We start from the raw sequence: 25,769 nt of genomic DNA, 5'->3' as shown, positions 1-25,769 counted from the left end.
GTAATTTTGCTTAACACGTTATAGATCCATTTATTTATATCTCTCCGCCTTTTTAAGCCTCTTCGGTTAACTTTCCAATTATTATAAACTTATAAAAATAAATTTTTATGTTTGTTTATATGCGACCTTTCCTAATAGTAGGCGGTCCTAACTTGGAACCGAAGTTAATTAACATTGAGCCCGTTTTATCGTATTTAACCTTTAAAGAATTTAATACTTTTTTAATTTTAATGTTTTATGGAAGAATTTCTTTGATAGTCTCGTACTGTTTTCAAAGATGAACTAACGTTTAGTTTTTAGTCTCCGCAGTTGTTGACGTTCACTAGCGTTTCGTTCATTCTTTCTTAGCTTAAAGAGTTTAAATTCTTAATAAAGGAACTTTTTATTTGGGAAACCTTTCAGTTTTTTCCTTTAGCAAATAACATGTTTTAACGATATATAATTGGGCTCTTCTCTCAGGTGCTAAATCAAGAGAGAAGAGAGAGAGAGATAGAGACGGAGGGAGAGAGAGGAGAATAAACGTTTCGTTCAAGCGGGTAACGTTGTTCTCGCTTTTTACTCTTCTCCCTAGTCGCTGTAGGGGAAGAAGGTAAAACGTTTCTAGGGTTTTATTCTTGTTCCCAGGCTTTATGCGGTGAGAGATTGTAAACGTAGTTTATTTGATCTAGTGTTTAGTCTCTTTTTCCAGCCACTGAATTCTTTATCTTTATTTATGTTTTTCTGTTGCATTGTAAAACTGTTTTCGCAATGACTACCTTTTAATGAAGGATAGGATTGCGTGTTTCAGGTAGAAATCAGTTAAAGTTTCGATTTCAGTGAAATAAATGCAAACAGAAAATCAAAAGTGATAAAGTGATATGCGCAAAGTGTTACAGTGTTGCGTCCGAGGGTTCGTCTGTTCGTGCCAGTTGTTCACCTAGTCCGGGACCTCTTACAAGCTCCCAAGCCCAGGGGAGAAGTAATGTCGAACGACTTATGGGTTCCACAGGCCTTGATCGACGAACAGACGTTTTTCCCTCCGTGGTTTCGGGCGTATCTACACACGTTTGCCGACGTGAGATCGCCCCACCCACAAAGACGAGAGAGCCCATTTATTCCTCGTCTGCGGAAGAGGTTTCTCGTAAGAAACCATGGACCAAATCTTGCAGCTTTTAAGTGCAAGTCGGTCCCTTCCGCGCAAGTCCAACGGCCTAGGTGTAGCCACTGGGTCAGTTCGGACTCGCTGCAGTCATCCGACGACTGCACACCTCCCAAGAGAGGCAAGGTGGTACCGCAACAGGCAGTAACTCCGTCTGTTGCCGCACCAGCTGTTTTAGACCCTCAGTGACGACGGACAGTAGCTCCGTCCGTTGCCGTTTTTGTAGACCCTAAGTGGTCTTTACTGCAGTCTATGCAGACTCAGTTAGCTGCGGTTATGCAGGAGTTTCGTGCGGAGAAGGTTGACACTGCTCTCGTTAGCCTTCAACCTGCCACTGTTGTGCACCCAGCTCACGCTGAGGCTGCCTGCTCCCACACTCCGGCTGCGGAGAGCTCCACCTCCGATGCGCAATCGACCCTGCCAGACGCATGTTAACGTTAGCCGATGTGCGGCTCCCTCCGTTAACATGCGTGAGCTACCGCATCAGCAGTGGGAAGGTGGAGTCAAGCTGCCGTGTTTTGACGCGATGCGTTAGTTTCCGCAACCCACGGCAGTCCCCACCACGCACCACCACTCAGCTTTGGTTGTTGTCTGCTCCCACACTCCGACTGCGGAGAAGGTTGACGATGCACCCGTTTGCCTACAACCTGCCACGGTTGTGCGCCCAGCATGGCTGCCTGCTCCCACACTCTTGTTGTGAGAGCTCCTCCACCCATGCGCAGTCGACCCTGCCAGACGCATGCTGACTCCCACAGACACACGGAGCACTCCGTTGCCGTGCGTGAGCTACCACAAGCTGCCGTGTTTTGACACGGTGTGTCAGCCTCCGCAACCCACTGTGGTTACCGCCACTCACCCGCAGCAGACTAGTCAGTCAGGAGTTGAGGCTTCCCCACACAGCTTTGGTTGTTGCCAGCTCACAGACTGTCAAGCAGTTACATGACGTTGCCTTCTGGTCTGCTACTAATGCACCAGTGCTGTATGTCCTCACGCACCTGTTGTGGTTGACAGTTCAGTTTTTGACAGTTCACAGACTGTCAAGCAGTTACATAGCGTTGCCTTCTGGTCTGCTGCTTTTGCACCAGTGAGACCCTCACTGAGATAACCTAGCTTTTCTAGGACATGGTTCCTGTAGAAGAGAAAGTGCTGTTCTCCCTCCTTCTGATATTCCTTTGAGGACTCTGTCATTTGGAGAGGAGCCTTAAGCTGCTTAGCCTCCTATGGACTTTAATTAAAGCATAACAAGGCTTCCAGGGATGGTAAATGGTTCCGCTTCAGTCGCTAACCCCGTCTGTTGCCACACCTGCTCCCATAGACCCTAATGGGCTTTGTTGCAAGACATGCAGTCCAAGCTTGTGTCCTTGTTAGAGGATTTTTTACGGAGAAGAACCTTCTAGCCAACAACCTTCCTACCGGTTGGTTGTACGCCCTGTTGACGCTGAGGTATCCTACTCACGTCCGCCAGTTGAGATGGTTCCTCCACCGGTGCGACCCAGTGTGGGTTGCCAGTCGCACGTTGACGTTAAGCGACTCTCGGAGGTGGTTGTGGACGTTCAGTGTGTCACTAGGAAGACGTTCAACAACCAGCAGAGATGACTTGTTGTGACGCAGTGCGGCAACCTCAGCAACCCTGTAGGGGGTTGACTGCACAACCCAGACAGTCTACACAGTTTCGGGTTGACGCTGTACTTCCTCGCGTCCCCATGGTTGACAGTTCACAGACTGTGCAGCAGTACCATGATCTTGTGTCCGGCTCCGTCACGCATCCACCAGTGCGACCGGATTCAGCGAGTCAGACGTTGCCCACTCCGTTGCCGTTTCCTCATCAGTTTCGGATGAGGAACCCTCTGATGAGGACATTGCTGAACAAGACGATCAACCCCCAGCCCTGCTATCCATCCAGAAGATGCTGAAGAAGGAACACTGCCCTGTCAGGCTGTGGATGAGTCTGGATAGGACACTATCATCCGTGGTTCAATTTGTGTCACTTGGAAGACTACACCTCCGTCCTCTTCTGTATCATCTAGCTTTTCACTGGAAAAGGACTAGACGCTAGAAGCGGTCTCGATCCCGGTTTCCGGAAAGATAAAGTCTGGTCTGACTTGGTGAAAGGACTTTATCAACCTTTGAAAGGGTCTTCCCCTGACTGTTCAGACTCCCAACCACGTTCTCTTCTCGGACGCATCGGACGTAGGCTGGGGTGCGACATTAGGCGGTAGGGAATGCTCGGGATTATGGAACTCGAGTCAAAGGACAATGCATTTCAACTGCAAGAAGCTCCTGGCAGTACGTCTGACCTGGAAAAGCTTCAGGTCTCTCCTTCAAGGCAAAGTGGTGGAGGTGAACACGGTCAACACCCTGCTTTGACGTACATCTCCAAGCAAGGAGGGACCTACTCTCTGACATGGTACGAGTTCGCAAGAGACCTCCTCTCCTGTTCAACAGGTCTAGACTTTTCACTAGTAACGAGGTTCATCCAAGGCAACTTGAATGTCATAGCAGATTGTCTCAGTAGGAAGGGACAAATAATTCCAACATATTGGACCCTCCACAAGGATGTATGCAAGAGACTTTGGGCCACCTGGGGCCAGCCAACCATAGATCTCTTCGCAACCTCGATGACCTAGAGGCTCCCAATACTTTGCTCACCTATCCCGGACCCAGCAGTAGTTCATATAGATGCCTTTCTACTAGATTGGTCACATCTAGATCTATATGCATTCCCTCCGTTCTAGATTGTCAACAAGGTACTGCAGAAGTTCGCCTCTCACGAAGGGACAAAGTTGACGCTAGTTGCTTCCCTCTGGCCCGCGAGAGAATAACTCACCGAGGTACTTCGATGGCTAGTAGACGTTCCCAGAACACTTCCCCTAAGGGTGGACCTGCTACGTCTGCCACGCGTAAAGAAGGTACTCCAAGGCCTCCACGCTCTTCGTCTGACTGCCTTCAGAATATCGAAAGACTCTCGAGAACTAGAGATTTTTCGAAGGAGGCAACCAGAGCGATTGCTAGAGCAAGGAGAACATCCACCCTTAGAGTCTACCAATCGAAGTGGGAAATCTTCCGAAACTGGTGCAAGTCAGTATCCGTATCCTCGACCAGTACCTCTGTAACTCAAATAGCTGACTTCCTCTTATATCTGAGGAAAGAACAATCTCTTTCAGCTCCCAATATCAAGGTTACAGAAGCATGTTGGCATCAGTCTTCCGTCACAGAAGCTTAGATCTTTCCAACAATAAAGATCTACAGGACCTCCTTAAGTCTTTTGAGACCACGAAGGAGCGTCGTTTGGTTACACCTGGTTGGAATTTAGACGTGGTTCTAAGATTCCTTATGTCAGACAGGTTCGAACCACTTCAATCAGCCTCCCTGAAAGATCTCACCTTTAAGACTCTTTTCCTGATATGCTTAACCACAGCTAAAAGAGTCAGTGAGATTCATGCCTTCAGCAGGAACATCGGATTCTCATCCGAAACGGCTACATGTTCTACAACTTGGTTTTCTAGCCAAACACGAGCTGCCTTCTCGGCCTTGACCAATATCGTTCGATATTCCAAACTTATCGTATGGTTGGAAATGAACTAGAAAGAGTATTATGTCCTGTAAGAGCTCTTAAGTTCTATTTTAAAAACCTTTACGAGGCCCGTCTGAAGCTTTATGGTGTTCAGTTAAGAATCCATCTTTGCCTATGTCAGAGAATTCTTTATCCTATTTTATCAGACTGTTAATACGAGAAGCTCATTCCCTTCTGAATGAGGAAGACCAAGCTTGGCTGAAGGTAAGGACACACGAAGTTAGAGCTGTCACAACTTCCGTGGCCTTTGAACAAAATAGATCTCTGCAAAGTATATTCGACGCAACCTATTGGAAAAGCAAATCAGTGTTCGCGTCTTTTATCTTAAGAATGTCCAGTCTCTTTACGAGAACTGCTACACTCTGGGACCATTCGTAGCAACGAGTGCAGTAGTGGTGGGGGCTCCACCACTACAATTCCCTAATTCCAGAACCTTTTTAATCTTTCTCTTGAAATATTTTTGGGTTGTCCGGAAGGCTAAGAAGCCTTTCGCATCCTACTTGATTTGGCGGGTGGTCAAAATCATTTCTTGAGAAGCGCCTAGATTAGAGGTTTTGATGAGGACCTTTAGTATGGGTTGCAACCCTTCATACTTCAGCTCCTAGGAGTCGCTCAGCATCCTATGAGGATCGCGAGGCTCAGTAAGGAAGACGTACTTAAAAAGGCAGAGTAATTGTTCAAGTCGTCTTCCTTACCAGGTACTTATTTATTTTATGCTTGTTATTTTGAATAACTGCTAAAATGAAATACGGAATACTTAGCTCATAATAATGTCAACATGTATGCTGGTCTCTACCCACCCCCCTGGGTGTGAATCAGCTATATGATCATCGGGTAAGTTTAATATTGAAAAATGTTATTTTCCTTAGTAAAATAAATTTTTGAATATACTTACCCGATGATCATAAATTAAAGGACCCACCCTTCCTCCCCAATAGAGACCCAGTGGACAGAGGAGAAAATTGGTTCTTTGTTGACATCGAGTACTTGAGTACCTACTTGACAGATGGCGCTGTTGATGTACACCCCCACCTGTATAGCGATCGCTGGCGTATTCCGCCCGTAGGTTTTTTCTGTCGAGCAACAGAGTTGCAGCTATATGATCATCGTGTAAGTATATTCAAAAATTTATTTTACTAAGGAAAATAACTTTTTTTAACCCTTTTACCCCCAAAGGACGTACTGGTACATTTCACAAAACTCATCGCTTTTTCCCCGTGGACGTACCGGTACGTTCTTGCAAAAAACTGCTATTCAAATTTTTTTTTTTTGCATATTTTTGATAATTTTTTGAGAAACTTCAGACATTTTCCAAGAGAATGAGACCAACCTGACCACTCTATGAGCAATTTAAAAAAAAATATACTGCAAAATGTGGTTGAAAAAAAATAACCCCTCGGGGTTAAGGGTTGGAAATTTCCAAATAGCCTGGGGGTAAAAGGGTTAATTACACATTGACCCCTTAAATAACCCCATTCTATGACTAACATAACCTACTCAAATTGAATACAAAAGCCAGAAAAGACCGAAATTGGCCATTATTTTCTATAGAGTACAATTATTTGCGATACATCATAAGATACTGGCACCTAAACTTTGTAACCTGAGGGCGGAAGTTGTTAGTCCTATATAACCGGTTTATGATTTTTCCGAACCATGAAAACCTAAGACCTTTAAGTCACGCTTAGTTGGATGCCTCGGCTCACCTGCAATTAGGCACCTACCACTACAGTATTATTATTATTATTATTATTTTCTAAGCTACAACCCAAGTTGGATAACTATGCTATAAGCCCAGGGGCTCCAACAGGGAAAATAGCCCAGTGAGGAAAGCAAACAAGGAAAAATAAAATATCTTGAGAAGAATAAGAACATTAAAATAAATATTTCCTATATAAGCTATAAAAACTTTAACAAAACAAGAGGAAGAGAAACTAGATAGAACAGTGTGCCCGAGTGTACCCTCAACCAAGAGAACTCTAACCCAAGACAGTGGAAGACCATGGTACAGAGGCTATGGCACTACCCAAGACTAGAGAACAATGGTTTTATTTTCGAGTGTCCCTCTCCTAGAAGAGCTGCTTACCATACCTACAGAGTCTCTTCTACCCTTACCAAGAGGAAAGTAGCCACTGAACAAATACAGTGCAGTAGTTAACCCCTTGAGCAAAGAAGAATTGTTTAGTAATCTCCGTGTTGTCAGGTGTTTGAGGACAGAGGAGAATCTGTAGAGAATAGGCCAGACTATTCAGCGTATGTATAGGCAAAGGGAAAGAACCGTAACCAGAGAAAGATCCGATGTAGTACTGTCTGGCCAGTCAAAGGACCCCCATAACTCTCTAGCGGTAGTATTTCAACGGGCGGCTGGTACCCTGGCCAACCTACTACCTATGACCTCGTTAAAAGTAGAAATGACCGTACCAGCTTTGCGGAAGTCACGCTCCCATGAAGAATTCGTGTTTGTATGGTTAGGAAAAGTACAAAAATGCTTGAAATTTGTGATGCTTTTTGGTTTTATTTTTACCTAATTATGGTCAATGCACTCAGCATCTGTTCTTTACTTTTTCAATCTTAAAGATACAAATACAAACATATCCTTAGCAAATATGCTTCTCTCTCTAATGCTGTTACTACATTTTTGTTTTCCACAGAATTTACACCGGAAAAAGTGTCCTTCCAATGAAATCTTGAAGCGGTTCCCCCTCTTCAACTGGGAGCAGATTAAGACAGATTTTCATCTTTATGTGAGTTTCACTATGTATACTTTTTTGTAGATAAATTAGAAGGTATTGCAATAATGAAAAAATATTGTTATCTGAGGCTTAGTTTAAAGGTATTTTGGTAATCTGAGTCTTAGTTTTAAGGTATTTTGGTAATCTGAGGCTTAGTTTTAAGGTATTTTGGTAATCTGAGGCTTAGTTTTAAGGTATTTTGGTAATCTGAGTCTTAGTTTTAAGGTATTTTGGTAATCTGAGGCTTAGTTTTAAGGTATTTTGGTAATCTGAGGCTTAGTTTTAAGGTATTTTGGTAATCTGAGGCTTAGTTTTAAGGTATTTTGGTAATCTGAGGCTTAGTTTTAAGGTATTTTGGTAATCTGAGGCTTAGTTTTAAGGTATTTTGGTAATCTGAGGCTTAGTTTTAAGGTATTTTGGTAATCTGAGGCTTAGCTTTAAGATATTTTGGTAATCTGAGGCTTAGTTTTAAGGTAATTTTGTAATCTGAGGCTTAGTTTTAAGGTATTTTGGTAATCTGAGGCTTAGTTTTAAGGTATTTTGGTAATCTGAGGCTTAGCTTTAAGGTATTTTGGTAATCTGAGGCTTAGCTTTAAGATATTTTGGTAATCTGAGGCTTAGTTTTAAGGTATTTTGGTAATCTGAGGCTTAGCTTTAAGATATTTTGGTAATCTGAGGCTTAGTTTTAAGGTATTTTGGTAATCTGAGGCTTAGCTTTAAGATATTTTGGTAATCTGAGGCTTAGTTTTAAGGTAATTTTGTAATCTGAGGCTTAGTTTTAAGGTATTTTGGTAATCTGAGGCTTAGTTTTAAGGTATTTTGGTAATCTGAGGCTTAGCTTTAAGGTATTTTGGTAATCTGAGGCTTAGCTTTAAGATATTTTGGTAATCTGAGGCTTAGTTTTAAGGTATTTTTGTAATCTGAGGCTTAGTTTTAAGGTATTTTTGTAATCTGAGGCTTAGTTTTAAGGTATTTTGGTAATCTGAGGCTTAGTTTTAAGGTATTTTGGTAATCTGAGGCTTAGTTTTAAGGTATTTTGGTAATCTGAGGCTTAGTTTTAAGGTATTTTGGTAATCTGAGGCTTAGTTTTAAGGTATTTTGGTAATCTGAGGCTTAGTTTTAAGGTATTTTGGTAATCTGAGGCTTAGTTTTAAGGTATTTTGGTAATCTGAGGCTTAGCTTTAAGGTATTTTGGTAATCTGAGGCTTAGCTTTAAGATATTTTGGTAATCTGAGGCTTAGTTTTAAGGTATTTTTGTAATCTGAGGCTTAGTTTTAAGGTATTTTGGTAATCTGAGGCTTAGTTTTAAGGTATTTTGGTAATCTGAGGCTTAGTTTTAAGGTATTTTGGTAATCTGAGGCTTAGCTTTAAGATATTTTGGTAATCTGAGGCTTAGTTTTAAGGTATTTTGGTAATCTGAGGCTTAGCTTTAAGATATTTTGGTAATCTGAGGCTTAGTTTTAAGGTATTTTTGTAATCTGAGGCTTAGTTTTAAGGTATTTTGGTAATCTGAGGCTTAGTTTTAAGGTATTTTGGTAATCTGAGGCTTAGTTTTAAGGTATTTTGGTAATCTGAGGCTTAGCTTTAAGATATTTTGGTAATCTGAGGCTTAGTTTTAAGGTAATTTTGTAATCTGAGGCTTAGTTTTAAGGTATTTTGGTAATCTGAGGCTTAGTTTTAAGGTATTTTGGTAATCTGAGGCTTAGTTTTAAGGTATTTTGGTAATCTGAGGCTTAGTTTTAAGGTATTTTGGTAATCTGAGGCTTAGCTTTAAGATATTTTGGTAATCTGAGGCTTAGTTTTAAGGTATTTTGGTAATCTGAGGCTTAGTTTTAAGGTATTTTGGTAATCTGAGGCTTAGTTTTAAGGTATTTTGGTAATCTGAGGCTTAGCTTTAAGGTATTTTGGTAATCTGAGGCTTAGTTTTAAGGTATTTTGGTAATCTGAGGCTTAGCTTTAAGATATTTTGGTAATCTGAGGCTTAGTTTTAAGGTATTTTGGTAATCTGAGGCTTAGTTTTAAGGTATTTTGGTAATCTGAGGCTTAGTTTTAAGGTATTTTGGTAATCTGAGGCTTAGTTTTAAGGTATTTTGGTAATCTGAGGCTTAGTTTTAAGGTATTTTGGTAATCTGAGGCTTAGTTTTAAGGTATTTTGGTAATCTGAGGCTTAGCTTTAAGGTATTTTGGTAATCTGAGGCTTAGCTTTAAGATATTTTGGTAATCTGAGGCTTAGTTTTAAGGTATTTTTGTAATCTGAGGCTTAGTTTTAAGGTATTTTGGTAATCTGAGGCTTAGTTTTAAGGTATTTTGGTAATCTGAGGCTTAGTTTTAAGGTATTTTGGTAATCTGAGGCTTAGTTTTAAGGTATTTTGGTAATCTGAGGCTTAGTTTTAAGGTATTTTGGTAATCTGAGGCTTAGTTTTAAGGTATTTTGGTAATCTGAGGCTTAGTTTTAAGGTATTTTGGTAATCTGAGGCTTAGTTTTAAGGTATTTTGGTAATCTGAGGCTTAGTTTTAAGGTATTTTGGTAATCTGAGGCTTAGCTTTAAGGTATTTTGGTAATCTGAGGCTTAGCTTTAAGATATTTTGGTAATCTGAGGCTTAGTTTTAAGGTATTTTTGTAATCTGAGGCTTAGTTTTAAGGTATTTTGGTAATCTGAGGCTTAGTTTTAAGGTATTTTGGTAATCTGAGGCTTAGTTTTAAGGTATTTTGGTAATCTGAGGCTTAGTTTTAAGGTATTTTGGTAATCTGAGGCTTAGCTTTAAGGTATTTTGGTAATCTGAGGCTTAGCTTTAAGATATTTTGGTAATCTGAGGCTTAGTTTTAAGGTATTTTTGTAATCTGAGGCTTAGTTTTAAGGTATTTTGGTAATCTGAGGCTTAGTTTTAAGGTATTTTGGTAATCTGAGGCTTAGTTTTAAGGTATATTGGGGGCAAATTGAAGAAATATTTACAGAAAATCCTCGGCTTGCAAACTTAATAGGTTCCGAGAAGCTACAAGAGGAAGGCCAAGGTTTGGGTGAATGGATGAAGTGAAGGAAGCTCTGGGTGATAGGAGGATAGATGTGAGAGAGGCAAGAGAGCGTGCTAGAAATAGGAATGAATGGCGAGCGATTGTGACGCAGTTCCGGTAGGCCCTGCTGCTTCCTCCGGTGCTTTAGATGACCGCGGAGGTAGCAGCAATAGGGGATTCAGCATTATGAAGCTTCATCTGTGGTGGATAATGTGGGAGGGTGGGCTGTGGCACCCTAGCAGTACCAGCTGAACGGTTGAGTGCCTTGTTATTCTGGAGGAACTTAGAGAGTAGAGGTCCCCCTTTTGTTTTTGTTTCATTTGATGTCAGCTACCCCCCAAAATTGGGGGAAGTGCCTTGGTATATGTATGTATGTATGAGAAGTTGTTTGTAAGTCAAATTTTGTTGAATTTTGTAGGTTAGGCATCAGCTGACCCGCATGCGTACAAATACAGTAGTCCAGTTTCATGTGGCAAAGGTCGTCTTGATTACTTCATTGAATTATGATACAGTATTGTATTTCATTATGAACTTTTGATACAATATCTGAGATGTATGTGATTTCAGTTGGACTTGTGTTTGTTTCTATGAATGTCTGTAAGTTGAAGACCTTCTGGTATTGTATTTAGCCTTTGCTCTTTTCTATTTGCATGGTAAAAGTAACGTATATTTGTTACTTGTATTAGTAGGTCCTTACGTAACTTTTTTTATTACTCATCTAGCTTTTATCTGTCCACATCTTTTATTTCAACTTTGTTCCAACACGGAAACTTACCTCGAACTACTTTCTTAGGAGTTACCTGGAATCTCCTCTCATCCGACCAGAGTTTTGTGTAGTTTACCCTACTTCCGTTTTCTGTGAGGTCTAACCTCGGGTAGTAGGATACGTGCCCTGAGGCTAGGCCCGTGTCAGGCAGCCTGCTAGCTTGGGTCTCGGTCCTCAGTAAGTTCTCTGGTCGCGGCGCGATATCATCTCGACGCTCTCCTTATCTCAGTGCGACTCTTTATGTCCCAGACTCCTTTGTGTCCCGCGTGGTTCCCACGTGGTATCCCTGTGCTATCCCTTTGTGTCCCCGTGTGGTTACCTTATCCTTCCCTTGTGGTCTCACATGTTATCCTTGTCCTTATTTCATATGTAATAAATAAACTTATTTTGAATGTACTTTTTTAATTAATCATGGCAACAAGATACTTTTTTTTTTCTTTTTTTCTGTCAGCTGATTAGCCAACACTTTGAATGTAAATTGATTAAATTCTTAGTGGCCATTACAGGTTCGTAAAGTCGTCATTATTATTATTTTGGAAAAGCAGGATGCTCTAAACTCAGGGACCCCAATGGGGAAAACATCCCAGTACGGAAAGGAAACGAGGAAAAATAGAATATTTTAAGAACAGTAATACATACATATGTATACCAAGGCACTTCCCCCAATTTTGGGGGGGGGGGTAGCCGACATCAACAAATGAAACAAAAACAAAAAAGGGGACCTCTACTCTCTACGCTCCTCCCAGCCTAACAAGGGACTCAACCGAGTTCAGCTGGTACTGCTAGGGTGCCACAGCCCACCCTCCCCCGTTATCCACCACAGATGAAGCTTCATAATGCTGAATCCCCTACTGCTGCTACCTCCGCGTTCATCTAAGGTATCGGAGGAAGCAGCAGCAGGGACGGGACGAGGGGGCTAGGAACCCCCTCTCCTGTATCTACATCCTGTGAGACATCGACAAAGAACAGTAATAACTTTAGAATAAATATTTCTTATACAGTATAAACAATAAAAACTTTATTCTATCTAATTTCTCTTCCTCTTGTTTTGTTAATGTGCCCGAGTGTACCCTCAAGCAAGAGAACTCTAACCCAAGACAGCGGAAGACAATGGTACAGAGGCTATGGCACTACCTAAGACTAGAGAACAGTAGTTTTGATTTTGGATTGTCCTTCTCCTAGAAGAGCTGCTTACCATAGCTAAAGTGTCTTCTACCCTTACCAAGAGGAAAGTGGCCACTGAACTATTATATGACTCAGGTTTGCATAATTAGGAAAAATACAATTTACTTTAGAAATTTGTGATTTTCCTAGAAAATTAGACTAATTTCAGAGCAGTTGGAAGAAAACGTGAATCGATATACAGTGGTGCCTCAGCATACGAAAGTAATCCGTTCAGGATACGCTTTCGTATGCTGATTTTTTCGTATCCTGAGTCGCGTTTTACATGTAAATAGCCTAATCCGTTCCAAGCCTTATGAAAAGACACCTTTTCTTTCATAAACACGCCAAACTGTAGTAATAAACATGCAATGCAGCCATTTCTATCATTCAATAATTAACCCAACCGTTAAAAACAGCCTAATCCATTCCAGAAACCACCATGAGATTATTCAATAATGTAGTTATAGCCTAGTTATCCCCTCCAAACCCTAAGAAAACAGTCCGTTTTCTTTACTACTGTATAAAAGTTACGGTACTGTATGTAAAGCGTTTGGATCAGTGTATGTGTATTGATACCTGTACACCTAAATTAAGGGTTGATACCCTGAAAGAAAAGGTACAGTTAATTAACAAAGAAGTTGAAACTTTTTAAAATTACTCAAAGCGACGAGTCGGGATCTCGTAAGCTTTTCGTATCCTGAAAATTTTTTCGTATACTGGGGCATAAAAATCTTCGGATCGCTTTTCGTACCCAGAATTTTTCGTAAGCAGAAACTTTTGTATCCAGAGGTATCACTGTACTGTGGTGCAACTGCTTTTGAAATTCACAAGTAAAGTGAATCTTTTGAATTTTCCTCACTGGTGGGAACACCCAGCAGCGAAAACAAAAACCCAAACACGGTTAACCCTTTTACCCCCAGGTTATTTGGAAATTTCCAACCCTTAACCCCAGGGGTTATTTTTTTCTCCAGCACATTTTGTAGTATATTTTTTTTTAAATGCTCTACCAGCCTTAATTTTTGTCATAGAGAGGTCAGGTTGGTCTCATTCTCTTGGAAAATGCCTGAATATTCTCAAAAAATTATCAAAAATATGAAAAAAAAAAAATTTTTATAGCATTTTTTTTTTGCAAGGATGTACCGGTACGTCCATGGGGGTAAAGGGATGAGTTTTGTGAAACGTACCAGTACGTCCTTTGGGGGTAAAAGGGTTAAGAATAATAAGTGTCACTACTTAGAAATCCCAAACAGACAAATATAATGCTCAACTTGGGAGCAGGGATCTCTAAAATGTTGGACATCTCTTCCAAAAACCACAAAACAACACAGAGCAAAACAAAACACGTCTGACAAACGCAAGTGCTGAGGAGGAATGAGGAGGGGGGGGTGGGGAGATGTTAGGGGTAGAGAGGGGGGTTATGTTGATGAAGGAGAGGTCTAATTGGTGAGGGATCTATGGTCGTGGTTCAATCACGCCCCAGTTTTCTATACCGACGCTCAATGAGTGAGCGAGTTAGGTTTATTCCTGGCATCTTTTTTTTTCTCTGGTATATTCAGCAATAACTATGCCTTAGAAATGGTGCTAGAGGAGCATTTCACTGGGCGACGCAGGTTCCTCGCCCAGAAATATTTTTCCTTCGTCCAAATCCCTTATTATTAATGATGACTATATTCCATAAAAATTTGATTTAACCAGCTTACGGATTGCCAACTTTTCACAATGATTATTGTTAAGAAGTCACTATATATGATTCGCCATTTCAAGATAATATAGTTAAGATGATGTTTACGTACGTTTATTTTAATACCAGTTTACAAATTTCAGGTGGAGCCACTGACTAGCATAGTATTTTCTTGCTAATTTAATTTAATTTTATTTAATTTTATTTTACAGGATGATTTTTTTAAGACACAGTTAAAAACCTACATTAATAACTCGCACGACATCATCCGGCGAGACTTCTCCTGGAGCCGATGTTGTCTGATTCTCAACGATCAACTGCTTGCCGAGTTGAAGGGGCGCCTGCAGACCAAAGTGCCGAAGCTTCTCGCGTTGTTGCAGCAAGTCTTTCCCAATACAGCCTTGGATAAGGTGAGTTCCATTGTAGATATTAGTCCTTGCCTGTCCTGTAAAAAGCAAAGCAATACAGTACTTGTATCTTGCATATTTTGAAAGAACTAATTAAGTTAACCCTTTTACCCCCAAAGGACGTACTAGTACGTTTCACAAAACCCATCCCTTTACCCCCATGGACGTACCGGTACGTCTTTGCAAAAAATTGTTATAAATTTTTTTTTTTTTCATATTTTTGATAATTTTTTGAAAAAATTCAGGCATTTTCCAAGAGAATGAGACCAATCTGACCTCTCTATGACAAAAATTAAGGCTGTTAGAGCAATTTAAAAAAATATATACTGCAAAATGTTCTTGAAAAAAAATAACGCCCTGGGGGTTAAGGGTTGGAAATTTCCAAATAGCCTGGGAGTAAAAGGGTTAACAAGCCTAAGACCGTATTAGACCACTCGCCACTAATCTCCCCTTCAATAGTTTAGTCTCAGGCACACAGGTCCTATTTTGGATGTGTGTTTTTCGCATGTTCTGTAAGTTATATTTGCAATATTGTACAGTATATACATTAAACACACAGCCTACCTTTTAACTTGCATTTTGCAGATGTGTGTAAAGTCTTAAGATTAGCCATATTCTAAAGGTGATATATGCAGTCTGGTTTTTAATGATAGTAATAGATATTAAATTTTGTGTTAACTCGTCTTGTGTAAAGGAAGGGAGTCCTCAGCTCTTCTAGGAGAAGGACACTCCAAAATCAAACCTATTATTCTCTAGTCTTGGGTAGTGCCATAGCACCTGTACCATGGTCTTCCACTGTCTTGGGTTACAGTTCTCTTGCTTGAGGGTACACTTGGGCATACTATTCTATCTAATTTCTCTCCCTCTTGCTTTGTTAAAGTTTGTATAGTTTATATAGGATATATTTATTTTAATGATGTTACTCTTCTTAGAATATTTTATTTTTCCCTTTTTCCTTTCCTCACTGGGCTACTTTCCCTGTTGGAGCCCTTGGGCTTATAGCATCCTGCTTTTCCAACTAGGGTTGTAGCAAGTAATAATAATAATGAGAAAGTAAATGAACAGGCAACAAGCTAAATAAATTTGAAAAAAGAATATAGGTAGTCTAATGATCAACATGATTTAATACAAATATATGGAAAATCACTAGATGAATAATAGACCAATTATTGGGTAACTGTTATAGTAACATAATTTATGAACCCTCTGAAATACCAAATCCTGTACAGTTTTTTTAGCCAGTTAGTTCAGTGTGTCGGCAATAGATGGCGCTGATCAGATGCTCAGGTTTTTTTATAGGAAGGCTTTCCTGTCTTTCATCTACTGTCTTTGCCTTTTGAAATTCTAGATTATTCTTTATTTGATCAATAGTTACTGTAATTTAGTTTGAAATGTGTACATGAGAAATTTAGAAATGTTACTGGAATTTTACTTCTCTGCCAAAATTTCATCACGATCATTTGGCAACACTGCTTTTATGTGAACAAACACTTGGAAACATTGTTACTGTGGTATCAGCTAAGACTAGTTTGGTGGGTTGTTTTATATGAATATGTAGCAAAATATAAAAGTTAACGTGCTAGACGGAAAATCACACGAAAATCGCTGACTAGGAATTGCTGCTACGATAGGTTGGGAAATACTCAATTTCTTATTTTCCAAAAATTACTTGGATGAATATAGGGTGCATCCTACCACTTGTAGTGTCTTGTACCATGGGAAATATGGTACCTCTTCATTTCTCAAATCCTTGGCAGGTCAGTATCCTAGTTGATGGTCAGTAGTAGAATGGCCAGGGCACCAGCCACCCGTTGTGGTACTACCGCTAGAGAGTTATGGGGCCCTTTGACTGGCCAGACAGTACTACATTGAATCCTTCTCTCTGGCTACGGTTCACTTTCCCTTGCCTACATATACACAGAATAGTCTGGCATATTCTTTAAAGATTCTCCTCTGTCCTCGTACACCTGACAACACTGAGATTACCAAACAATTCTTCTTCACCCAAGGGGTTAACTACTGCACTGTAATTGTTCAGTGGCTACTTTCGTCTTGTTAAAGGTAGAAGAGTCTTTAGCTATGGTAAGCAGTTCTTCCAGGAGGACACTCCAAAATCAAACCATTGTTTTCTAGCCATGGGTAATGCTATAGCCTCTGCACCATGGTCTTCTACTGTCTTGGATTAGAGTTCTCTTGCTTGAGGGTGCACTCGGGCACACTATTCTATCTTAATTTCTCTTTCTCTTGTTTTGTTGAAGTTTTTTATAATTTATATTGCAATATTTTTTTAAATGTTGCTGTTCTTAGAATATTTAATTTTTCCTTGTTCCCATTCCTTGAGCTATTTTCCCTGTTGGAGCCCCTAGGCTTATAGCATCCTGCTTTTCCAACTAGGGTTGTAGCTTAGCAAGTAATAATAATAATGATAATAAAAGGCCATTCCCCTAGTAGAGGCTCAGTTCCTATGTAGTTCAGTCCTATACTAATAGGTCAGTCGTCCAGTGCAGGGAAAAGGTCAGGGGGTCTGTGGTATGCTATTGCAAATATCTACCTGTTAACGACATTACTCGTATTTCATTTGATATTAGATAACTGTTTGTTTCTCCTTTTATTCAAGCAGCTTATTACTTTCGTGTTTTTGTTCCAACTACGGTATCTACATTTCAATGAAAAAAACATTTCTCTGCTCTGTGTAAAATGAAGCTTTTACCATCTTTTAGAAGTCCCAAAGCGTAGGGCGCTTCAAAAAGTCTCGCTGCACGAAGTTGCTCTCGTGGATATGTGACTGTAAATTTTGATACCGAGTAGCAATTGAACGTGGCAAAGACTGTTCTCTCAGGTCTCGGGAAGGGATCTAACTGTTTCTATACATTACTTACTTTATGCCAAACGGGGAGCAGTAGAGTGTCTCAAATCCCTAATCCCCCCTCCTCCCCTCCCCTGTTTATCGGGCAGCTACCGTTAGATCAAGAAGACGTTGTCTGGGTGATTGTTCCATTGTTTTATCTGTGGTTCTCTGGTATTGTTGTACGAGTGATTTTCCCGACAGGCCCGCCCCCTCTCCTCGACCTCCAGGTGCACCTCTCCTACCTGGGTCCATTTCCCCTCCTCCTAAGTCTGAGTCTCTTAAGAGAGAGTAGTTCGTGGTAAGTGTCGTGTTGGAACAAATGACAATTTCTTTGAAAATTGTACTTTTCCTAACTTACCACGAACTACTCTCGGGTTACTACCCATCCTGCCTTCCTCACGGAAACCCCTCTCGGTAGGAGTCGAGATCGGTAGTTTTCTTCTATACAGAAAATGAAATCGATAACACAATTTATATTTTTTAAGGTGGTGAAACATGGAGGTAAAAATAAAATACAAAAATCAATTCAGTATTTTAATAAAAAAGCATAAAGTACGATCAATCATATTAAATTAACAATCTCCTCTTTAGTTTCAATGACCTTTCTGTTATCGGCTATCGACTCTGCATCATAACCTGTAAGGTTAGACAGTTGCATTATAAACAAAAATTACCACTGCATAACTTTAAAAATTAGTACTTGAAAGGCACAAACTTAAATATGAAAACTATATCACTCAATCTACAGGCAATACACAAAAATTCTTCATTACCAATCGAGGATAAATTGGTCAGGTTATAATTAGCGGTCGTTACTGTACCCAGGTAAGCCTACCACACCTACACCCACAATGAACAAGGAGGAAAGGGCACTAATTACAGACCAACAATGTCAAATATTCTCAAATAAATAATATCGACATAAAATATCAGTAACAAATTAATAACCTACCAGCGGAAAACAACACCATCTGTATAATGGGCTAAGACTGATCGATACAATCCAACTATAACACTAGCACTCGCAGAACTGTACGAGAAAAAATAAAGTAACAAAACTATTACGGATGCATAATGCATGAAAAGTTTTACGTAACTTGTCCTCACAGAGTTATTTTATTGTTACTTTAGGTCACGTCAGGACTTCTGAAACCTCAACTAAAAGACACTAATGGCCTTACCTTAGCTAAAGGGCGAAGCATTTATGGCTTAAGTGAAGGGTTTTCTATCGATCATGCGCTCCGTGCAAGATGCAAAGGCCAGAGATGGGGAGAGAGAGTGAGCAAGCCTGTATTTAGCAAAGAGCCATTTTCAAAATGAAAGCACAAACGTCGACAGGATCCATTTGTAGTAAATGTCTTCCACTCAACAAGTCTGTTTAGCGCTCTTCATAGCAGCCCAGTACCCACGGTGTCCAAAAGTGAAAAGCGAGAGTGAACCCCTTAAGCTACAGTCTCCGTTGAAGTAGCAGAATTCACTGACGACCATGGTTTGTATGTTAGGAAAAATACAATTTTCGAAGACATTGTCATATATATTGAGACTTTTCAAGTATTAATGAAGTGTTTTATTTTATTCTTCTATACTTTCACCATTAACCATGTAATAGTGTGCATGCAGTTAATTCTTGAAGTCTTCTAGTGTCCATGACCAAAATTTGCAATGTTATTCCCAACAAACTTTTCTTAGTATGTTCATTTTCATGTCAATTCTTAGTTCATCTATTTCATGTTTTTTTTTACCTTGCTACCTTCATTGTTTTATTATTTGTAAACATTTTTATTTTATTCATTTCCTAATTTTTTTACGTACTGTACATCAATGCTTTCCTTATTGGAGCCCTGAGGAACTGGGAGGAACGTAGAGAGTATAGGTCCCCTTTTTTGTTTTGTTTTTGTTTCATTTGTTGATGTCGGCTACCCCCCAAAATTGGGGGAAGTGCCTTGGTATATATATGTATGTATGTACAGTATAAAGGAAATTCTGTAATTTTATCCTTGTGCAAATGGAATAAGAAAATGTATATAAGCTTTAAGTATTTACAAAGAAATTTAATTCTAGTCCGCTGCATCATTCAAAGTTTACAGTGTTCAAAAATTAGATCAAAATTAACTTTCATGACAAATAAAATCACAAGGAATGATGGAATAAATTAAGTTCTAAGTTGAATATGTGTGACTATAGGCGATTTCTATTTTACCCCCTTCAAAGTTTAAAGTTTCGAACTGTTTGCATTGTCTAACGTTAGTTAATTCTGTTTTGTGACTACTTTTCAGTCGGTCTTCCTCGTAAAATATTATCCATTTAACAGAATTCAATCATTTAGTTGTTAAGATTGACAATGTATATGAAACACTACTCATATTATATTCAATTGCAGCTTGCTATGGATCAAGATCACTGCCGCTGCCTCGTGAAACATGGAGTGGGAGCCCATAGCGTGCTCATCAAAAGTCTACGCAACGTCGACGGAAAGGCAAAGTTCACGAGAGAGTCTGTCAAGGCGGTCGTTCGATCTTTGACGCTGAAGAGACTGCCATCTTCGACTACCATCGACGACAGCAATGCTGCGAAGACAATTCTTTCAGAAAGTTCATCTACCCCAGATTTTCTTTGGGCTGAGAACATGAAGGGCGGAGGGCCTGCACACACTCTTCCCTCCCCCAGAGTCACTAGGTCCCGCAGTAGAAGTTCATCATTGGGATGTAGGCCGAAGACTAGTGTTGGAGTTAGTTTTTTGGATACAAGCAAAGAAGAGAGAGAATTTCGGCCAGATGGAGAGAGCAAACTTGACTTGAGTGTGAAATGTGACAACAAAAGTTCTACAGTAAACAAAGCAAGGTCTGTCAGTAGTAGAAGGAGGACATTACGTTCAGGAAAGGACAGACGTCTACAAAGAAAAAATAAATCGCCAACCAATTATTCTCATGGAGTTGACAAGACTTCCAGAAAGACAGATGATGATTCTCGTAGAAATTTAAGGCTTCATTCTCCAGCAGAAACAAACATCGAAGATAGTTTTGGCACCTCTGATAAGTCTGTTTCTCAGCGTGTCCCCGTAGAGAACGAGTTTGAAACAAGAAATGTGCTCCCACCCGATTGTATGACCATCAATGGTAGACAGTGTCCCATGCCTCATTTTGCTCCCTTTCATCCCTTGAACATACAGGGAGTACATACGGAAGACTCGGATACCAGTGAGGAATCTGAGGCTGTCGCTAATTTAAATGTTTTGAGAGAGAATGTGAGAATCTTTTACAGAGAAAAGTTTTTGCAGATCCCAGGCGCTGCTTGCAAGTCGTTTGAAATAACGGTGAACTCAAGAAAAACGGTCGTGGATAATTTTAATTATCACCCACTCAACTTTGGTAGGTATACCGGGGATTGTGCTGCAGAGTATACCAGAGTAGAAAACCTTCCCCAAGGTGTTGTTGAGGAGGAAGAACTAGAGGGTCTCATATCGAGAGTAGAATCTGTCCTGGGAGGTTTGAAACGGAAGCTAAAGAAAATAAAGTCTGCAAAACCTGCTTGTGAACATCAGGGAAGCTTGAACTCTTTTAACAGGAGCGAAGAAAATCTTACAGAAACCTTGGATGAATCCTCAGGTCAGGAAAATGTACAGAGTAATAATGGATTGCAAGATTCCACCATGGAAGTAAGTGAAGAAATGCAGAAGGATACAGATCAAGACATCGCAGGTCTTACTGATGTCGGCGAGCCAGAGGTCGCCTTGGGGAATGAAGAGGAAGAAAATGAGATGACTTTTCATACTGCTAAGGATTCTATAAGCAGTAGTTTTATGACTGCATATAAATAGGTCAAGAATGAAGTGATGATGAGGGTAAGATTAGGAGTTTTGGTGCTACAGAATATATGGAAAATTAATTTGGCTTTTTGTTTGCGTTTTAGGAAGTTGTCTTTTAGTTTGCATTTATTAAGTTTATGAAGTTGTCTTTTAGTTTGCATTTATTAAGTTACCAGTTATTGTCCAAATCCTATATTTGCCAGAAGTACGCTTAACAAGTGAATGGACAGTACTGTAATGCCAAAATATCCACAAATATACGTACACCTTCTCGTAATACTGTGCCAAAGGTTAAAGAATACTGTCTCTTCAGGACTACGAAAATGAAAATCAACTTGGTGAACACTGTTGAATAGGAAAAAGATTTTTCGCCTTAGAAATTGCATTGGGCTAACATACATTGTCTTTATCCCTCCAAGAAGTAAATAAATATAAACGTTGCAAATTGTTTTATTTTGAATCTCAACATGAAAAAGAAAATGGATGCTTTTAGTTCGTAACTACCACATTTGTTATAGAAAAATAAAGTTTTCTGTTATCTTGAAACCAATTGATACCTAAATAATAAAAAGACTCTTGTTTTGACTCCCAAGATGAAATCAGTTAATTTCACAAGATTCAGCATTGTTCATTTATGTATTAATAGATGTCTCCTTCTTATTATTGTTGTCTCTTTCTATACAGGAATAAAATTATTTTTATACTCATCCACATAATACAGAAGGTTCTCAAGAAATACTGTGATTAAACAATATTGTATCATTTAATACAAAAAGCAAAATAATATTTATAATAACCTGACATCTATTTCATTTGAAACCCGACTATTTGTTGTCATTTACAGATGGAAAACAAAATTCTACTTAAGTAGCTTCTTGGAGCCAATTCAGTTAGTAAGCTCAGGACATAATGAATTATAATAAAGTGCTCAGAAAATGCCATGAAAATATAGTTTGTTCCCCAACCGAAATACAAACCACGCTATTTACATGGGGTATTACTTTCGGTGTAGCTGAAATGGCGAGCCATTAGATTTTTAACGAGGGTTAACTACCCCCTCTCTAGCTACCCCTCCCCCCTCACACACCGGTGAACTGATTCACTTCGCTTTTGGCTCGGGTGATGGGCAGATGTGTCTGCTCTCACCCTCGCTTGGTAGCCATTAATGTTTTGTCTTTACTTATTACTTACTTTTTCTTATACTTAATATATATATAAACATTCTTTATGTATATATTTGCGTATAGAAATTTAGTAAGTTTCCTTTTCAGGTTTGTGCTGTGTGTGTGTGAGAACGACAACGTCACCGCGTATTTCCAGGTCTGTTTTATTATCTTAAGGCTTTTAGACGCAAGGTGAATTGTAAAACAACCTGAGGCAAAGTGCGTCGGCCTTTGAACTACTGTAATGTATTTATATAGATTTACATGATATCTGTTAGTAGATCCAGTTCAGTTTGATGCACTTCCAGGGGTGACCCAAAAGATTTATCGTAATAAACGGATTTTGAGCGATGCAAAAAATCTATTTTTGGGTGAGATAGCCATGTCGTCTTGTTGGAAGGTTCCTATTGGTAGCTTTTTAAGGGATATTTGGTTACAGTGATATTCCCAGAGAATTAACCTTTAGGTCTGCAGAATTCTAACTCCTGGCGCGAATATCCTTGAAATTTTTCTTAAGGATATCGCATAATATCAGGGGACGTATATCTTGATACGACATATGGCAATCTTCACCCCTAAATAGCGTTTACACTTCGAGGGGGAAAAGTGGCAAAAATAGAAGGTGAGCCGTTATCAAGGTTACCCTTCCTCCCGTACTACTATTGAGTATCTAGATGGCGCTTATTCCTATTTTCGTAGCAGTTTCGCACGGTGGTTTTCCCTGTTGCTATAACGTTTGTGTTCGATATATGAGAATTTATCATGCAATCTCCAACTTCTTCTGCCTCTGAAAAGTTGAGTATTTATTCTTTACAGTGTATAATTTTTAGCTCCTGCTTCAGAGAAATTAGAGTAATCTTAAGTGTTTGGAGCTTCGCCGATCACCGGAGGTAATTACTTTTTTTACATAAAGGTGTTGAGTTATGTGGACCGTTGATTAAATATATCCAGGAACGTAATGAATTGTAGTCTAACATGATTTGTTTTGATTTCTTTGTCCAATTCACTATTCCTTATATTTTGATGTTTATCAATGATAATGACTTAGAAATTATACAAAATTGCTAATCTGAATATGTACAGTGGGACCCAGTTATTCCTGTCCTGTCATACCCTTAAAATGCAGTAAGTAACCAAAAAGATGGGGTAGGTATAGATGGCCAAGGCAGTGGGTGGGACTTAACACAAGAACTTGGCCATACAGTTAAGATGCGACAGGGCGTACTTATTCAATGACATGAACCAGGAATTCCTGTGTCCAGCTGTACATGTGACCCGCACTGGTCATTTTAGCCACACTAATGAGCGCCTCATTACCCTCTTCATTTCCTTAACAACCAATGCAGCCATTTCTAGTTCACTGTAGGACAAGGCCTCAGACATGTCCTAAATGAGCAGTAATCCAAAATATTTTAACTTTTTTCACCATTGCATATAATTTATGGAAAGAAAAAAATGACTTATTATATTGCTGTGAAAACATAAGAATTATAAGGGAAGAAAAATTGGTATTTTTATGGGATATAACTGCAAATCCTGCACCTTTTGAAGATTTAACAATATTAAGTGGTTCCTCTAGGCAGCTTCCTACCGTATAATATTTCTGTGAGTGATATTACAAGAGAATTACCGTCGGATATTACGGGGTTCTAACCCCCGGAACGGCTATCCTAAGATATCGTGTATAATCAGTGACGTATCATTAGATAACCATAGATATCTGCACTCCAAACAGACTTAACCCAGTCTAGGAATCTAAGGAGAAGGATAGGTGAGGAGCCGTTGCATGTCCTCTCCCTTCAAAGTACCACTCGTCCCCGATAAACTCATTCCACACAGCAGCGCAACTACCGTGAGAAGAGGCATCCAACGAGGCATCGCGGAGGGACAACGTAACGGGTGAGCCATCAGGACGACATGGCTATCTCGCCCAGAGAATTACCTATGCCTCGGTAGGAAGCCTCAAAGGAAGAGAGGTCCCAGGACAGGGTTGGAACCCCGTGATACCTGACGGTACTCCTCTTGCAATATCATACGTAAAAATATTATACAGTAGGAAGCAGCCGAATGGAACTTCCATCAGGTCGACATGGCCGTTTCACCCAAAAATAGATTTTTCCTACGTCAAAATCCCTTCTAAGTGTGCCACTATATAGCAAATACTACATTAAGGGGAGAGATATGGGCATCTTCCATGAAAACTAAGGGGGATAGATGGTAAGTTGCAGTACATATGTAGTACCCTAAATGGAAAAATAAGATATTCTGAAAACAATAACCGTAGACTACGAGAAAAGGAGGAAATGGTGGAAATAACCAACAAAGTACCAGCAAGGATTAAACCTGGATACTGTATAAGGAATACGAAGAATGACAAAGACAAAAATAAAATAGGAGGAGGAAAAAAAAGTGGGACTCTGAAAATTTGAAAGAAAACTTAGAGGGTAAAGTGAGCTTAGAATTATATAGAAAGTGGCTAAGTGGAAGAAAAGAATTAAAGAACAATTATATGACACTATATTAACATCAATAATTTAGTAATCTTTAGGGCAAGAACAATTGCATCAAAACTGAACATTATAAAGAGACACAAGGGGAGTGTAAACTATTTTACTTTATGATAATAATGGAGATTTGAAAAAATTTATATTGTTTGCCATGAACATAGAAGAGAAAGAAACATATTAAAATGAACTACGACAAATTTACAAAGAAGACTTAAAGAAAATAGGATAATTTATATTTAGTGAATGGAATATAGAAAAGAAAGAAATGTTAATGATGTGATAGCTTACTACCGCTAGAAAGATATTGGGTCCTGTGACTGGCTAGACTTTGGCCAAGGGCTGGACATTATTATTATTATTATTATTATTATTATTATTATTATTATTATTATTAATAGCCAAGCTACAACCCTAGTTGGAAAAGCAAGATGCTAAAAGCCCAAGAGGTCCAACAGGGAAAAATAGCCCAGTGAGGAAAGGAAATAAGGAAGTAAATGAATGATGAGATAAAATTAACACTAAATTATTTTAAAAATAGTAACCACATCAAAACAGATGTCATATATAAACTATGTCAGCCTGTTCAACATAAAAACATTTGCTCCAACTTTGAACTTTTGAAGTTCTACTGATTCAACTACCCGATTAAAAGGATCATTCCACAACTTGGTCACAGCTGGAATAAAACTTCCGGAATACTGTGTAGCATTGAGCCTCATGATGGAGAAGGCCTGACTATTAGAATTAACTACATGTCTAGTATTGCGTACAGGAAGGACCTGTCCAGGTAGATCTGAATGTAAAGGATGGTCAGAATTATGAAAAATGTTATGCAACATGCATAATGAACTAATTGAACGATAGTGCCAAAGATTAGATCTGGTTAGTTTTTTTTCCTTTACCTACACATACAACGAATAGTTTGGCCTGTCCTTTCTCTATTGTCTTCTGTCCTCATACACCTGACAACA

At 39.4% G+C, this 25,769-nt stretch overlaps 1 protein-coding gene across 1 annotated transcript in view; it reads left to right on the top strand.

The window, feature by feature from the left end:
- LOC137637123 (uncharacterized) overlaps positions 1-21,610 on the top strand; it is a gene marked incomplete at its 5' end in the record, with an annotated part of 33,586 nt that extends 11,976 nt beyond the window's left edge. The window contains 3 exons of the mRNA XM_068369406.1: positions 7,364-7,456; positions 14,281-14,478; positions 19,704-21,610. Coding sequence (XP_068225507.1) covers positions 7,364-7,456; positions 14,281-14,478; positions 19,704-21,140 — 1,728 coding nt within the window. The remainder of the gene's footprint in view (positions 1-7,363; positions 7,457-14,280; positions 14,479-19,703) is intronic.
- Between the last annotated feature and the right edge of the window lie 4,159 nt (positions 21,611-25,769).

The sequence above is a fragment of the Palaemon carinicauda genome, unplaced genomic scaffold, assembly GCF_036898095.1.
Source record: "Palaemon carinicauda isolate YSFRI2023 unplaced genomic scaffold, ASM3689809v2 scaffold541, whole genome shotgun sequence".
In the NCBI taxonomy this organism is placed as follows: Eukaryota; Metazoa; Arthropoda; class Malacostraca; order Decapoda; family Palaemonidae; genus Palaemon; species Palaemon carinicauda.
This window is presented reverse-complemented; position numbering and strand designations above follow the sequence as displayed.